Source organism: Plutella xylostella, chromosome 14 (assembly GCF_932276165.1).
Source record: "Plutella xylostella chromosome 14, ilPluXylo3.1, whole genome shotgun sequence".
Lineage (NCBI taxonomy): Eukaryota > Metazoa > Arthropoda > Insecta > Lepidoptera > Plutellidae > Plutella > Plutella xylostella.
Window position 1 is genome coordinate 1,729,317 of NC_063994.1, and position 17,891 is coordinate 1,747,207.

The window sequence follows — 17,891 nt, forward strand, 5'->3', positions numbered from 1 at the left end:
CCGCAGCCATGTTGGCAAAACACAAAAAAGAACGATACTCATGATTCAAGCATTAAATAATAAATAGTTAAATAATAGAATGAAATCAATAAGTAGAAAGGTTGAAAAGATGTAAGAAACTTACTCGAAGGTAGAGCTCTAGCAACCAAATTCACAATCACAGCACAATTCATTTTTTTTCCAATTAAAAGTTGCGTCACGCTAGGAGTTCGACTGTACCACGACACTGCCGGGTCAACAATGGTCTACTTGACCGGTTCCACGGTTGAGGCAGGTCAGCGCGCATGCGAGGCGGGGGGGTTAACATTGATTTATGAGTGGGGTAAGGGGGTGGGCGGGAGTAGACAGTCTAGAACAGTCCGTTAGGTAGACAAGACAGGGTAGACAGGATGGATGTATGGGTTTACTGGAAAACGAAACTATGAATAAAGAATGCTTAGCTAATAAGGCGTGAATGTTTATGTTGCCTGAATACAGGTAAGATGATTGTGTGTTCACAACAGGTAACACAGGAAATAATTATTTGTATTAGCCGCGTTTGCTAATATAAATACAATATGGCGACTGTATTGTTTGAAGATCGGGTTACGTCCACATAATAATATATTAAGTAAAGTCTTGCCTATTATGCGCGCGCAGGCAGGGTGGGGTTGTATCGATTTCTACGGGCGTTGGTGGGGTGGGGAGAGTAGACAGTCTATAAATAGAGGGGGGAAGATGATTATACAGGCTCGTTATTTTTGAAAATCATGAAATGATATAGGGTTACGGAAATCCATGCGAAACTTACATACTCGTACTAATATAAAGTCCATCAGCAGATAAATCACAATCACAGCTTCAAAAACTAAGCTCGAAAGGAGGAAACGACCGTTTAACAGCACGACCAAGTCGACAATGTTTTATTTCAGGACTTCAGGTTGAGGTAGGTCCCCCCCTTTTCAGGGCCACGCCCATGAGTTGGGGAAGGGGGAGGGGTAAGATAATATCGATTTACGGGTGGGTGGGGGAGTAGACAGTATATTAAGAGATCTGTTACTTAGAAACACCCCCAGGGTAGACATTTTGTATTACTGCTTAAAAAATATATTGATAAATTTTCTATTTCACACTCACAGTGCATGCGCAGAGTGGAGAAGGAGTAAGATAATGTAACATTGATTTATGGGTGGGGCAGGGAGTAGACAGTCTATAAAAGTTCCGTTATTTTGACACACCCCGAGCATTTACCTTTGGGGGAGACTCAAAATACCTAATTATAACCTAAACTGTCGAGACGGCAGCAAAAAGCTTTCTTGAAATTCGCGCGCGCGCGCAATCGAGGTGAGGAATAGAAAGATAATATTCATTTAAGCGTCTGAGATCGGGGAGTAAACATTCCAATAGAGACGAGAAAAGTGGATCCACCTTTTCTCGCTGTTTTTCAGACAAGAAGCGAGTAGACAGTCTATAAGTAGAGGCCGGTACTCATTGACATAAAAGTCGCCAACAAAGTTATATTTCACAAAAGACGAGCATGCATATGGGGGAGATGTAAAATAAGATAGATTTATGGGTAACTAATCGTATGAGTGGAGTAGGCAGCCTATATGACTATGAAAAATTCCCGGAGGGATTGGGAGACTTAAAAAGGAACCGGTAGACTATGTACTGAGCAGTGGGCACGCAATGTTGAGTAAAATAAGCTTCATTTATGTGTATGGTGGGGGGAGTAGACAGTCTATTAAAGCTAATAGACATAAAATTTCAAATAAGCGCGAGCATCCTAGGAAAGTGGTAGAAAGTATACATTTGTACCGGGAAACATAATATAATAAAGAAAACAGATGGAAGAGGAATACGCCATGATGTATTAAGAAGACCACGTAAAAACGCCATCAACCTGTGAGAAACGCTAAAACGACGCCAGCTTGTACATATTATCACATATTATCAAAAATACAATAGTCAGAGTAGCACTTACCAAACATGTCGATAAACCAGCCACTGCTTCTTCACAAAGTGATGCAAATATTCTACTCAGAGACTACTGTTCTGTTGAGTGATCAAGAAGAGAATGGTCCAGGGCTCAGATTCACCGAATATTTATAGTGGCTATCCCCACTACTGACAAGCGACGCGCACATAAGGTGGGCGTTAGGTAATATTGATTTATGGGGTGGGGTGGGGAGTAGACACTCTATTATAGTCTCGTTGCTTGGGCAACGGGGGGGCACCCCTTTTGGGGGGAAACTAGGGGTGTAGAGGATTATGTGTTTATTTTCGTTTATTCTTTTTTAATTTCAACCCTCCTACTCTCTGTGATTCGGCGCGCAGGTGTAGCGAAATTATATTGATTTATGGAGGGACGGAGAGGATAAAAATAGACAGTCTAGATTACTGTATTCAGAGTTACCTATAGGACTGTAGGGAGGGTGGTGGTGGCTATATAATGTTTGCCGTTCCACAGTGAAACATCACACACCATCAAGCTATAAGTACAATGTACAAACATCATATTCAGGTAAATATGATTTATGTACTACCTACCACCCACCGCCACCCTAAAAAGGGGGTACCCCATCTGGGGAGGGATAATATTGATTTATGTGTTCCTAGGTAAGCTAATTATATTTAGATGCATAGGGACTTTCTGTATCTAGATTTTTAGATAAAACGCAAAAAAATTAATAGATTACATGGTATCAGCGTATGCGATATAAGTGCCTCTTATTTAGTACTTTAACTGGATGCCTAAGATTTGTCTCTCATAAATTAATCTGTTGACATAATCCTGTTTTTCAAAGTTATGGGGGATGATTTATAGCCACTAAAGTTGGAGCCGATTTTTCTTAAGAATACGACTTATACCTTGACCTTAAGAAATGCGGCAACAGGTGGCAGCATAATATGTTTGGGGGAGTCTATGATAAAGACTGACTTGGATTTTATCTTGCTTTGAATTGGTAGATGAGAGTTTTATTACACTCACGGCCAATGAAAAAGTTCCACTCACAAAATTTCGACACCAAATGACTGCCATTTTTTCAATGATTTCATTTAAAATTTTAACAAAATGTTATCGTTTTAAGTTGTTAATATCCTAACGCTCTGTAAAATGTACTTTAATGCTGCAGAAAGCGTTATTAGGCTAGCCTTTTCCGTTTAGGAGTAATTTGATGCTTTTCTCAGTGGAACCTTTTCATTGCCCGTGAGTGTACCTATATGTATATCACCTGTATGATGTATGTAACTTTTTAAGCGTACGGCGCACCTTCGGCGGTTATTGACAGTCTAGAGTTGTCAGTCTGACTGACAAATGCTAGTCTAGATTTATTTTCTGTCACGGACATGCTAACTCTATAAGTTACCAGTCTACAGTCTGTCTCGGCCAAAGCATCATGAATCAATAATCAACTCCCGATTTTCCCCTTGCGGGTGGCAGTAGGGGGTGTATCGTATACAATTACATGTATTATGTCTTTTGATCTCTTTACATGGTCCCCGCTCGTCTATTTATAACATCTGTAGCTACGACGTTGTTATATGGGGGTTAATAAATCAATGATTTCGTCTGGCGCATTTGCGCAGTAAACCTCTTCTATCATGATGTTGTCGGTAATTTTTATTTTAATTAGCCACATAAAAACAATGATGAAACTCAGGATCAATATCATATTTAACGGGTAATACACTATCAAAGTACGACCGGAGCCGTAAGGCTGCCGCTACCAGACAACATTTATAACACACCTATTTTGAAAGACTTAAAAAAAATGGTGATAATTAATGATAATGTTCAAGTACGTACTGCCACAGTACTCGTCCTTACTATTCTACCCTTCAGCCTTCTTAAAATGCTGAGCGTGCGACGCTCAAGGTTAGGGTGGCAACGATACATCTTGGCACGAAAACCTGTTGGATGTTGGCACTGTGAGGGGTGATCTTGTAAGGTGAAGGTCATTATATTCAGGGTCACATAAAATTTCGTTGGAAAGGTATTGGACTGATGTGTGGAACAGCTGTTTTTTACGTTTTCAGATTTGGCTCGTAATGAAATGTGTTCATTATATCGTTATAAGACTGTAGAGGCGTGAAACTTTTGGATAGCGAACCAAAACTACGAACAGTTTGATGTGATCCAGGCTGGTCAACCCACGAAACTACGAACAGTTTGATGTGATCCAGGCTGGTCAACCCACGAAACTACGAACAGTTTGATGTGATCCAGGCTGGTCAACCCACGAAACTACGAACAGTTTGATGTGATCCAGGCTGGTCAACCCACGAAACTACGAACAGTTTGATGTGATCCAGGCTGGTCAACCCACGAAACTACGAACAGTTTGATGTGATCCAGGCTGGTCAACCCACGAAACTACGAACAGTTTGATGTGATCCAGGCTGGTCAACCCACGAAACTACGAACAGTTTGATGTGATCCAGGCTGGTCAACCCACGAAACTACGAACAGTTTGATGTGATCCAGGCTGGTCAACCCACGAAACTACGAACAGTTTGATGTGATCCAGGCTGGTCAACCCACGAAACTACGAACAGTTTGATGTGATCCAGGCTGGTCAACCCACGAAACTACGAACAGTTTGATGTGATCCAGGCTGGTCAACCCACGAAACTACGAACAGTTTGATGTGATCCAGGCTGGTCAACCCACGAAACTACGAACAGTTTGATGTGATCCAGGCTGGTCAACCCACGAAACTACGAACAGTTTGATGTGATCCAGGCTGGTCAACCCACGAAACTACGAACAGTTTGATGTGATCCAGGCTGGTCAACCCACGAAACTACAAACAGTTTGATGCTATCCAGGCTGGTCACCCCACGAAACTACGAACAGTTTGATGTGATCCAGGCTGGTCAACCCACGAAACTACAAACAGTTTGATGCTATCCAGGCTGGTCACCCCACAAAACTACGAACAGTTTGATGTGATCCAGGCTGGTCAACCCACGAAACTACAAACAGTTTGATGCTATCCAGGCTGGTCACCCCACAAAACTACGAACAGTTTGATGTGATCCAGGCTGGTCAACCCACGAAACCTTAATAGACATAATGCTCAGATAAATATTCCTTAATAACAATTTATTTCGAACCGGATGTGTTTAATGGCTGGCATGTCTATAATTTATGTGTTACAAACTAGGGTCTTACATAAGCACCGTAGCTCCAATGAAGTTGGATCAATTGTAATTTTTTAGGCGTTTTTTAATTAATTAGTTTAAATTATTACCTTGCAATTATCCTAACTAATATTATAAATGCGAAAGTAACTGTGTCTGTCTGTCTGTCTGTCTGTCTGTCTGTTACTCTTTCACGCCAAAACTACTGAACGGATTTGAATGAAATTTGGTATACATACGGTTTAGACCCTGGGAAAGAACATAGGCTACTTTTTATCCCGGAATTCCCACGGGAAAACTTTTTAAGGCGAAGCGAAGCGCGCGGGAACAGCTAGTTCTGAATAAATTCAGAAGAATTTTGGTCAAATTTATAAATAATAAATAAGAGGGGTGGTAGGTCAGTTGGGTAAGCGTTCGCTTCTCAAGCCGGAAATGCGGGTTCGAATCCCGGCGCTGATATGTACAAATACCATTGCTTTTACGGTGAAGGAAAACATCCTGAGGAAACCTGCATATCTAGATTCTAAATGCATTGTACTCATTCAAAAACGGTCATACGGCTCGCGACCTATCACACAAGTGCAAATATTCAGCGAAAAGCGGGTGACTTGCTTGGGAGTCACCTCTGACTACCTACCCTTTCGGGGATTACAGTCGTGTGAATATGTATGTTTGTAAGAAGTCTTTAATCATTATGGTAAAAAAATAAAGGTACTTGTAGGTACTGCAAGGGAGTACATTAGTACAAGGTGTGAGTGTTTGTTTTTTTTTTGTACGTACTGTGCATAGCAGTCCATACCGAAGTGCATAACTAGTACCAAATAGCATATCAAGGAGGTACCTAATAGGGGAGGGCGAGGCAAGGGGGGTAGCGTGGCGGGACAAACCCGCGGACCTGCGCGAAACGGACCTATTGATTTACGACCCCCTTGACAAAGCAAACATCATACGCCACGTTATAAATAGATCAAATAGCCAGGCGCCCTATTCAGGATAACGCTGCGTTTCTGTGGCGATCGTGGTTTTGTAATTGAATTTGGAGAAGTAAAGACTGCATCGTAATTCGTAATCATCGTAACCTAACAGCAGCTAACAGTCATCATCTGTAGGCTTTGGATATTGGCCTCTTTCATAAAAGAAAAACAACACTTTTATTTAGAAGCGGCTCACATATTTATTCTGCTCTCTTCATTCTAATGATTAACCGTTCTTTGTAAGTTACAGCTAGCTTAATTCCACTGCAGTTTGGGTATTTTTATTTTAGAGTTATTTTTGTAATATTTCTCTCTTCTTTTTGAAGCACACTAAGCGACTTCATAATTGCTTTGGAAACGCCTAGTTGGATTGAATAAAGACACCAGGTAAGAATAACACAGCGCCGCGCGCACGACGGGGGTGGCATGCCTGGGATGATATTGATTTATGCCTAGGCTACCTATGTACCTACAGGTCCCCTAAGTCTAGACTGGGAGAAATTAAGGGGGAGAATGGGGGCCATCTCCCTTGGAGAAGGGGGGATGGGGTGACGATGTATTTACTGCACATTGAACACACACAAACACACAATAATTACATATATTGCAGCGGCGATGGTACCTAATAAATTACCCGTGTGAGTTGCTTCGCCTTGCGAGCTTCTGTTACAGGACATAAAACTCTTTTACTGACTAAGGTACTGTTTCACAATGTCTGTGTAATGGCTACCTGTGGGATAAAAGACAGTGGATCACATGACAGTGAAAAACATAATTACAGAGAGTCACAGCATTTATTTTATCCCACAGGTAGCCATTATCCAGACATTGTGGAACAGGCTCTAAGCATAAACAAGGTGATCGCGAGTTCGAATTGCAGCTAGGGCAAACATTCATTTGATAATTACTCGTCTTTGCCTGGTGTCTGATTGTTTATCTGTATAATTTGCGGGTCATCTATACAGAGGGTTGGAAAACTAGTACGCATGAGATGTTGGGGTGGGTCATGATTCATTCTGTTGCCAACTTTGTGGGTTAAGTTCGTGATAGTCATAAATCTTGAGGTAAAACGCTCAACAGGTTGGACGTGGATTATGACGATTTTATGACTCGCATTTTTATTGGTAATGGTTGCATGGAAACACACACATTGACATCCATTTTGTCTATTTGCTATGGATGGATGAACTTTTAATTAATTTCACGGGTTAACAACTAAACTATTTAAAAAAAAAATCGGCACGTAAGAAGTAAGCTGACCCCTTAATTTACAAGTAAACTTTTTATACCGAATAACCACGGAAAACCCTTTTAAGACAAAGAGAAGCTGTCGGGAAAATGTTAAAATTTGATATTTTTATTTCCAACCATGAAAAGCATATGGGATAGTGGTATAAAATATGTGGATACTAAAAATCTATCCATGTATTCCTACGGTTTTTCCCAGTTGTTTTATTGAGCTTGTTTATTTTGGGAGAGTCGCTTTGCGCATGTGAGGTGGGAGTCGGGAGACAAATCGATTCGTCAGGCAACATAAAATAAAAAGATTGTAGGTACTTGAAATAGTCAACCGAGAGAAAATTATAGACGCACAGCGGTACAAAGATAACATAACATTACAAATTAGATTTGAGGAACAAATTGCTCACTCATACTGACGACCGCAACGGATTTTTTTTGTCACATCTTTGACTCTATGTGCTAGGCCTTCTGGTGGTGCTACGACAAACAATGGAATTGCTCACTGACTACCAATAACTTTCCTTTGGACTTCAGCCAACGCCATCTTTCACTCCCGTCTTCACTTTCTTCTAGGGCAGAAAATACAGAATTGACAACATTTCAAATAAAATGCTCACCGATTTTATTTTATTTTCGACGAGATATCACAAATTTAGATGACCCGTATTTTTTTATTTCTTAATATTTCTATGTTTTAATATATTTTTTTGATTTCAAAGTTCAAAATATTTTTAGTATGAGTGACGTCACGTCGAGGCTTGGGATAAAAATATTTTCGTTGCCTGTCTAACCTAAAAAAAAAAGTTGGATGACATTAACTTGACATGAACAAGGACCAATCAGCTTCAACTTCAACTTTATTTTGTGGCAAGGACCAATCACGAACTTCCGTCATTGACAAGGACACATAAAAGTGACAGACATTTGAGTGATGTTTGTCATTGTCATTGTCAAAGTGACATAACATGTTTTTTTTTGTTTATGTTTTAGAAGTAAAAGCCCGTTTAATTATTATGCCACATCGTGATGTCACGAATGATAATTTAGATTTTTATGTTTTTCTCTGAAATAAATCAAAAGAAAAATCGGAATCATTTTTTTTTGTGAATATTAGAGCCATATCTCTAAATGGTTTTCGAATTTCCACTGTATAAAATTTTGAAATGTTGTCAATTGCACAGCTGTCCCCGCTGCACGGGTCCGTTATCCACGTAAATATCGATAGCCGTATATAAATATCACTATAATCGACGTAAGTACACCGCTGTTATTTTTGGAACGCTCTTTAAAATAAAACGACTTTAACGATGTCATCAATAACGGACCCGTGCCGCGCAGCTTGAAAAGGTTTATAACTTTTTTTTGCACATCTTTGTACCAGTTTTGATGTAGGTTGGCTGGTAATAAGCCCACCTTTTGTGCATTTATTATATATAGCTGTCCCCGCGCGCTTCGCTTCGCCTTAAAAAGTTTTCCCGTGGGAATTCCGGGATAAAAAGTAGCCTATGTTCTTTCCCAGGGTCTAGACCGTATGTATACCAAATTTCATTCAAATCCGTTCAGTAGTTTTGGCGTGAAAGAGAACAGACAGACAGACAGACACAGTTACTTTCGCATTTATAATATAAGTTAGGAAGTTAGGATTTGTGCAATAAACAAATAACTGACCTGAAGGCTCGCTGCGCGTCGTCAGGGTCGTCGGCCAGCGCGCCCAGCACCACGTAGCGGTCGCTGTCGCTGCTTGTCGTGGAGACTGCGTCGCACGCGTCTTGCAATCCGTGCTAGCCCCTCTGAAAGGGTTTATTACACACCTGAAGGCTCGCTGCGCGTCGTCGACACCGCGGCACGCGTCTTGCAATCCGTGCTAGCCCCTCTAAAAAGGTTCACAACACACCTGAAGGCTCGCTGCGCGTCGTCAGGGTCGTCGGCCAGCGCGCCCAGCACCACGTAGCGGTCGCTGTCGCTGCTTGTCGTCGACACCACGTCGCACGCGTCTTGCGCTCCGTGCTAGGCGTGCAGAGGGTGTACAACTTGCCTGAAGGCTCACTGCGCGGCGGCGGTCGCTGTCGCTGCTGGCGGTAGAGAACGCGTCTTGCAATCCGTGCTAGCCCCTCTGAAAAGGTTTATCACACACCTGAAGGCTCGCTGCGCGTCGTCGGGGTCGTCGGCCAGCGCGCCCAGCACCACGTAGCGGTCGCTGTCGCTGCTCGTCGTCGACACCGCGTCGCAGGTTGCGTCGTCGCGTGATAATGCGCCGTCGATGGACGAGACGAGAGAGTTGAAGCCGCGACGCATTGAGGAGAAGCCTGCCGGGTGTAAGAGGTTGTAGTTGTGTGACGGTTGGGTGGAAGTTATTAGAAGGGAGTCTAAAGGCACAAATTTTAATTTTAACAGTGCCAAAAGTTAAATTTTTGAACTGGGAAATCATCATCATGGACCTTGTACGTCTATGACAGACGATTTAATTAATGTCTGGAACACGTTTTTTCGAAAGCCAAGGAAATAGGTTGTACGAATACGTAACCAGTTTTAATCACGATTTTGGAGTTTTAGGTTTTGACAAAGTTCAATTTGAATTTGGTGCCTTCACAGTAAGCGTTACGGTTTTATTTTATAGTCGACGATCGAAAGTTTAAGGTTTTGATAAACATATTAACATAAGAATTAAATCTCCTCACAGGCAACATTTAAACAAACCACCTGCTGCTGCTTCTGTAAAGTTTTCCTTTGCAATACATAAGAAACAACAAGAGTAATTTCAGAGAATTAAGATTATTAGAAAATATGTATAAACAATTACGTAAATATAATTATGTATAATATTCTTGGTTTTAATAAGAATGGCAACCTTTTGAAATAAGTACGCTTAGGTTATATGTGGGGCACTCTAATATTTTATCATTACTAATTTCTATGTTTCTATGAAACCATATTTGTAGTTACTAAAGTAAGTTTATTTATGTTGATACAAAACAATTCCTTGCCTTAACATTTCAAACAACAAATTATTTGAATACTTCACTTATACATCGACTACAAATATGGTATGTATAATGTAGTGTCACACTCTATTGTTTGTGTTCTAATCCATTTACAGAGCATAATTGTACATTATATTTTGCATAGTGTTCTATCCAATACCTATGTGAACTCTGCATATTATGCAACTGCTAGCAAGCTTATGTATTCAATAGCCGTGTTATCTATCTAGTACATAGTTTGCAAATATTACTATGCTTAGATGATTAATAGCTTTCAGAAAGCATATACAGCTTTAGGCGCGTTAGCTACCATTTCTGTTTTTTTGCTTTATGGGCGAACATTCGATAAATCATAATTATATTTTACACCCCCCAAAATTATGATAAATTGTTCATCTAAGCAAAGTTATATTTTGTCTATGATTACAGTTGTATTGTGATTCGGTGAATGTGTTGCTAGAACAAACAAATAAAAAGTTGATGCAAAGTGGCCATTTTATGTGCAAAGAGGCAAAGTTGTGATTTCTGGGAGTTTGAAAAAATATCTTGCGCATAAAATGACTTTGCATTTAAAAAACTGCCGATGTGCTCTCTATAAGTGTCAAGAAAGCCGAATACCAAGCCTACAGTTGAACCTTAACGCGCTCGTATTAAGGTCTTATTTACCAGACATAGTGGGCGTAGAGACAGTCTTTGGTGACGGATAGTCTTCGGCTGGGGTCGAAGGTACTGAAAAAGCTTTCTTTTCAGGTATCATTTTAAATACTTACTACATTTATACCCATATAGGATTCCAAAAAACCTAAGATATTTATTTTATTAACACCAATATGGAACATACTTCACGATACATACCTACATTGTTATTCTTGTAAAGCAAAGTAACAAACGACAGATACAGCCAACTATAATTTACTCGGAGGTCGTATATTGCTCCAGCTCTTAGTCGCACTATACTTGAAACTGCCACGAAACGTACGTCTTCACTGACATATTAACACACACACACACTCACGCCTTGTACTAATGTACTCCCTTGCGGGGTAGGCAGAGGTGCATTGCTGCACCCACTTTTCGCCAGAGTGTTATATTAGTCCCAATGTAATAGGGGGCGGGCCTATTGCCATTTTACGGGCACATCCAAGACCCGAGAACAAATATCTGTGTTTAAACAAATATCTGCCCCAGCCGGGAATCGAACCCGGGACCTTCGGCTCAGTAGTCAGGGTCACTAACCACTACGCCATTCGGTCGACATATTAAAACAAAGTTTAAACACAAAAACATCAATTACATGAACATGTAAGTCTTTACAACTAAATTAGACACTTACCAGTGAAATTAAGTGTGGAAACGGGGCTAGGAGGCGGTAATTCCTCAATAGGCAGCGGTTGCACAGAGAACACTTCTATTCCGGAATAACCACCGGCCACTCCACTGTCTCTGTCGTTGGATGGCGCCATAGTCGCTTCTGAACCTGTAGAGAGAATGGTTATTAATAAAAATGAGTCACTAAAGCGGTATAAGAGCAAGGGCAGACCGTAGTGGTAGGTGAAGGGAGGGGAAGTGTTGTTGGGAGTGACCTATGGCGAATGTTGAATTCTTTGAATAACTTCATAACTATTATTGATGAAACTATCACAATAGATTTCAGCAAATTCTGCCAGCAGTCCTTTTCAACCCTACATAGCAACTCGTAATATTGCAATTTTTGTGTCTATTTTCTATGCTTCTTCTTTTTCCTAGACTAATCCTTATTTAGGATCGGCTTTATGCGCTATTTCACGCCCTTTTCCATTATACTCTCATTATACTCATATCCTCTGTTTAATTTCTGATGCAAAAGTGACATGGTAAACCGAACGGATATTTCTTTTTCTTTTACGACTTTCCACTACGGCCTGTATATATATATATATATATATATATATTATTTTTTTATTTTATTTATTAGGTCTTCTTACAGCAAGTGTAACATAACATGCCTTATATTCAATTCTGTTGCAAACTTTCTGTTATACAGGGTGTGAGTTTTCTTCCACTCCTCTCCGCTACACCCTGTATCATACCCGCCGCTACACCCTGTAGCATACCCACCGCACTTGAGGTCCTGCTATACAGGATGTGTCATTTCTTCCACGTCCGTTCTGCTATACAGGGTGTGTCTTTCTCTCCTCTCCGCTACATCCTGTACCCACCGCACTTGAGGTCCTGCTATACAGGATGTGTCATTTCTTCCACGTCCGTTCTGCTATACAGGGTGTGTCTTTCTCTCCTCTCCGCTACATCCTGTACCCACCGCACTTGAGGTCCTGCAGGCTGGAGGAGTCGAGCGGCGCGCTGTCCGGGTCCCGCGAGGACTCCTGTCCCGGACACGATGGGGGGAGGACTAGGGTCAGCTCGCAGCCCGGGATGACTAGGCCGACTGTTATTGTGGACCTGGGGGGGATGGAGAGGGGTTATTAGATATATGACGGATGGTGTAGTGGACTCTAGTACTAGGATCTTGGGTGTAAATGTGTATGTATCAGTGTAGTGTAGACACATCACCTGTCCAATACCCATATTACAAGCTCTTCCTAGCTTGGGCTCGGATGGCTGTGAGTAAGATGTCCCCACATATTACACTCACGAGCAATGAAAAAGTTCCAATGAAAATAGCACTAAATTACTTCGAAGCGGAAAAACGCGTTATAACGCCGTGTGCAGTATTGAACGTCCGCGCGAAAATATTGTACACGTCAATACAGCATGACAAAAGATTTGCGTCGCGTTCCCTCACATCGCGCGGCCCCGAGAGCTTTGCTCACCTCTTGTCGTTCGCGTCTTGCGCCCCGTGCTAGGCGGGCAAGATGTCATAACTCACCGGTTCTGCGAGGGCGGCTGCCACGCGGCCAGCGCTGACAGCCGCTCCAGCTGCCGCAGCAGCAGCAGCAGCTGGAAGTGGTTGAGCTGCAGCGCCGCCAGCCCGCAGCAGCGCGCTGCTACCGAGACCGTGTAGAAGGCATAGCATGGGGCGCAAGACGGTCAAGACAGCGTGACAAAAGTATTGCGTCGCGTTCACTCACATCGCACGGCTCCGAGAGCTTTTGTCAGCTCTTGACGTGTGCGTCTTGCGCCCCATGCTAAGCAAGCTGGTGGACGGGCCCCAGCCAGCAGCGCGCCGTCACCGTGATCGCACAGAAGGTATAGCATAGGGCGCAAGACGGTCAAGACAGCGTGACATAAGTTTTCCGTCGTGTTCCCTCGCATCGTGTGGCCCCTAGAGCGAAACTTTTGTCACCTCTTGTCGTGCGCATCTTGCGCCCCGTGCTAGGCAAGCTGGTTACTCACTGGTTCTGCGAGGGCGGCTGCCACGCGGCCAGTGCTGACAGCCGTTCCAGCTGCCGCAGCAGCAGCAGCAGCTGGAAGTGGTTGAGCTGCAGCGCGGCTAGGCCGCAGCAGCGCGCCGCTACTGTGATCGCGCTGGTTGATGGGTCGATGCAGATCTGTGGGGTTGGAGGGGGGTATAAAGCATACTTTGACGAAAAAAATCGCGAAAAATTTATTTTTTGCAGATTGGCGTCATGACGATGATAGGTAAATCCTTTAATCACGATTACAAGCACTAGTCTAGTTCCCAGTTACGTTAGTTCGCAATTCGAACCTAATCTGTGTAATAATAATAACATTCTTTATTGCCAATAAATACTTTTGTACATTATGCTAAATTAATGTTAATAGCATTCTCTTCCTGGTAACCTTGGGATAGGCTGAGACTCTGTATGGTTTGTCGAAATTTAATTGAACTAAACATTGTAAAATATAGCATGAGTCCTATGACAACTACCAAATCTGAACATTTTATAAGACGTTTGTAAATGGCAATCAAACGTCATAGTATACAAAGTATAATTAAAGCCTTTTCCCTCACTTATTCCATATACACCCAGCAACTCACCCAAGCAGTAAGCGGTATAGCGTCCAACAGCGGCGCTGGCTTGTAATTCGTCGCTCGCGCGCCACAGAAGTCCATCCACAGAGGCTCCACTCGGGCGCACCAGATGCTTCTGTTCTCGCGCCATAACATCTCTGGGGTCACTGCTGTGCCGCGGTCTATGTCGTCTAGGCCTGGGGATGGAACTTGAGTGTTAACTTGGGATAAATATAAATAATAATAAGACTGGTTTTTGAGAATAGAGTGTTGGAGGACAGTAGACTCCTCCATGGCTGACGGGGCTATTGCCATAATCTCCACGCTTGGAAGGCGGGTTGGGTGGTTTGGCGTTAACCATTACAACAGCGGTTAGAGAAGTCTGTAGTTGTAAGACGTCTGTCAGAGTAAATATAGCCATGCCGGTGTCTTTTAATGAAGATTGTGGGTAGACAAACGCGCAGAAGTTACTTTAGCCCTAGGAGAAGCGTGGTGAGGCCGGAGCCTGCGGAGGGAATGTGTCCAAACCGAGTGACGCCATCGGTGCTTACTATGCCTCACGACCATTTTGATGAAGGCTATGTATGTATATTTGTACATGTACAGTATGGGGCAGAGAAACCAGACCCTTCTCAGTGTTTCCACGCAACTAAATGAGCACTTACAGTCGGCGTGCAGTGTGAACAGCTCGTGCAGGGGGCCGCGGGGGGGCGCGCCGGGGAACTGCCCGGGCGGGGGCGCCGCGCGCCGCAGTAAGGATAAGATTGAGGCCAAGTCCGATCTTGTGCCTGCTGATGCTGTGGAATAAAGACAAATGATTTAATGCCTAATTCACAATGTCTGGATAAAGGGTGATGTGGGTAGTCATTTGAAATTACTGTAACAACTGGGATGTATAGCCCACAGAGTGACGTATAAGCTGTTACTAACATAGGTATGTCCGACGCACCCTGAACTGTCAGCGACTACCTATCTTTAATCTGACTGGCTAATAGTTTCACTACTCTAGTGTTATCCACCGACAATCTAAGACGACTGAATTATACCTCGAATGGCGTAGTGGTTAGTGACCCTGACTACTGAGCCGAAGGTCCCGGGTTCGATTCCCGGCTGGGGCAGATATTTGTTTAAACACAGATATTTGTTCTCGGGTCTTGGATGTGCCCGTAAAATGGCAATAGGCCCGCCCCCTATTACATTGGGACTAACATAACACTCTGGCGAAAAGTGGGTGCAGCAATGCACCTCTGCCTACCCCGCAAGGGAGTACATTAGTACAAGGCGTGAGTGCGTGTGCGTGTGTGTGTGTGTGAATTATACCTACTGTTTGTCAAATGTGGCATATTGTATCGCAAACGCAAAAACGCACAGCCCGTACATAATCACTGCAAGACATGAGCCTCCCTTATGACTGGAAGGATGCATGAGGAATGCAGTGCAGTAAAACATGTTGGTACTGACCAGAGCGGTTGGACTCGCGTATGTTGGTGATGTTGGCGCGCGCGGTGCACACGTGTAGTTCCCTCGGCCGGTCCCGCTGTTGAGACACGTGCTCCGAGCCCGCTTCTAGGATTATCTGCAAGTAGAGATTGTTATAATTAATGAAAATAATTAACAAGTCAAAGTTAGGCAAAAATAAGCAAGCGACGGCCTTCGGCCAATGGTCAAAAAGAATAGTAAGGAAATCTGATCTGGAGTTAATAAGATGGCTGACATTTCGGTGGAAGGCTACATCTATCGGAAAACGTATGACTATGGTTTACAATTGTGGTAGAGAACGCAACTAGGCAACCGTAGTATTGGATTCCCTCCAGCCCGCTGGACCAACAGTAATAGACTGTAGTTGGATGAGGAAGATGAAGCGTTGTGGTAGTATTTTGTAGAGGCTTTTGAAGTAAACGAATGTCGGCTAATGATGAGGCGCTTCATCTACTGATCAGATATTTATATAGGGTGTTGCAAAAGTGGTATACTAAGCTGAAAGTACGTGTACTAACCTTAGGCATAATAGCTTCCATCCTAACATCCATATAGAACACATCTGGCTGGCTGTTGCTGATCAGCGCGCTGGCCACATGTGGCAGGAAGGCGCTGAGCCAGATCAGGCTTTCCACGTCGACGCACAGGCGGACTGGGCTGAGCTGCGCGTAGAGCTTCGGTGGAGGCACTGTGGAAGAAAGAAAGTCTTGAGGTTTCTTTTTGGGGACCAAAGGGTTGCGTTTATGTGAAACGGAACCCTGGGCGACTAGTTGAAGACAAAGGTTTTCGCTAGAGCGTCGATAACTTGAGTCCCTCCCTACTCAAAGTTTCAAGTTTGTAGTCCCTACTACGAACTGGCAAATTATGTGTCAGAAGTTTTGAAGCCCGCTGGACTGACGACTTTAACAAATAGCGGTTGGATGAGCTATTTTGAAGCTTCGCCAGAAAGTCCCATAAAGCGACAGGAAGTAATATAGACCAGAATACAATATACCAGGGATTCAAACATCACCAGGGCTTCGCTTAAAGCTGTAGCTTCGAACTTCAACATACCAGGAAAGCAGACATCGCCAGGGTAGTAAAAATGCGTCATCTCAGCGTGCAATAGCCCGCGTCGCTCGCTCCGAGTGGATGATATAGAACGTTCTAGAATACTGTAGAACATACCAGGGAAGCAGACATCGCCAGTACATCGCTTCAAACAACGTTGATACCTATGCTTTAGTATAGAATAGTCTAGAATTAAGCAGGGAAGCAAACTATACTATAAACTATAGTACTCTAGAACAAACAAACCAGGAAAACAGACATCTCCAGGGTAGTAAAAATGCGTCATCTCCGCATGCAGTAGCCCCGCCTCTCCCGGTAGCGTCGCTCGCTCCGCGTCAATGATATAGAGCCTTCTAGAATACTCTAAAACATACCAGGGAAGCAGATATCGCCAGAACACCGCTTTATACAACATTGATACCTATGCGTGCCTATGCCTAGTTCAGAATAGTATAAAACAATACCAGGGAAGGAGCCATAGCCAGAACATAGCTTCGTACAATAGTACTACGAACAGCTAGAGTATGTAACAGTATACAATACAACATACCAGGAAAGCAGACATCGCCAAGAAATCGGTTTAAACAACGTTGATACCTAGGAAGATGAAATCTCCCGGGCATCGCTTTAAGCGACTTATAGAGCAGTGTCTTCAACATACCAGGAAAGCAGACGTCGCCAGCGTAGTAAAAATGCGTCATCTCCGCGTGCAACAACCCCGCGTCCCCCGGTAGCGTCGCTCGCTCCGCGTGAATGATATAGAACCTTCTAGAATACTCCAAAATATACCAGGGAAGCAGACATCGCCAGGACATCGCTTCGAACTCCCCGTTGATACCTTTGCTTTAGAATAGAATAGTGTAGAATTGAGCAGGGAAGCAAACTATAGTATAAACTAGAGTACTCTAGAACATACATACCAGGAAAGCAGACATCTCCAGGGTAGTAAAAATGCGTCATCTCCGCATGCAATAACCCCGCGTCGCCCGGTAGCGTCGCTCGCTCCGCGTGAATGCTAAAGCTCATTCTAGAATACTTTAGACCATACTAGGGTAGCAGACATCGCCAGGACATCGCTTCAAACAACTTTGATACCTATGCTTCGTTTAGAACAGTATAAAACAT

General features: G+C 43.1%; 1 protein-coding gene across 1 annotated transcript in view; it reads right to left on the reverse strand.

Annotated features, from left to right (window-relative positions):
* Positions 1–17,891, reverse strand: part of LOC105392986 (UHRF1-binding protein 1-like) — a 42,910-nt gene that overhangs the window by 12,017 nt on the left and 13,002 nt on the right. The window contains exons 14-21 of the mRNA XM_048625329.1: positions 16,235–16,404; positions 15,699–15,813; positions 14,903–15,034; positions 14,265–14,434; positions 13,658–13,812; positions 12,624–12,763; positions 11,658–11,801; positions 9,478–9,649 (exon numbers count right to left, since the gene is read on the reverse strand). Of these exons, the coding sequence (XP_048481286.1) occupies positions 9,478–9,649; positions 11,658–11,801; positions 12,624–12,763; positions 13,658–13,812; positions 14,265–14,434; positions 14,903–15,034; positions 15,699–15,813; positions 16,235–16,404 (1,198 nt within the window). The remainder of the gene's footprint in view (positions 1–9,477; positions 9,650–11,657; positions 11,802–12,623; positions 12,764–13,657; positions 13,813–14,264; positions 14,435–14,902; positions 15,035–15,698; positions 15,814–16,234; positions 16,405–17,891) is intronic.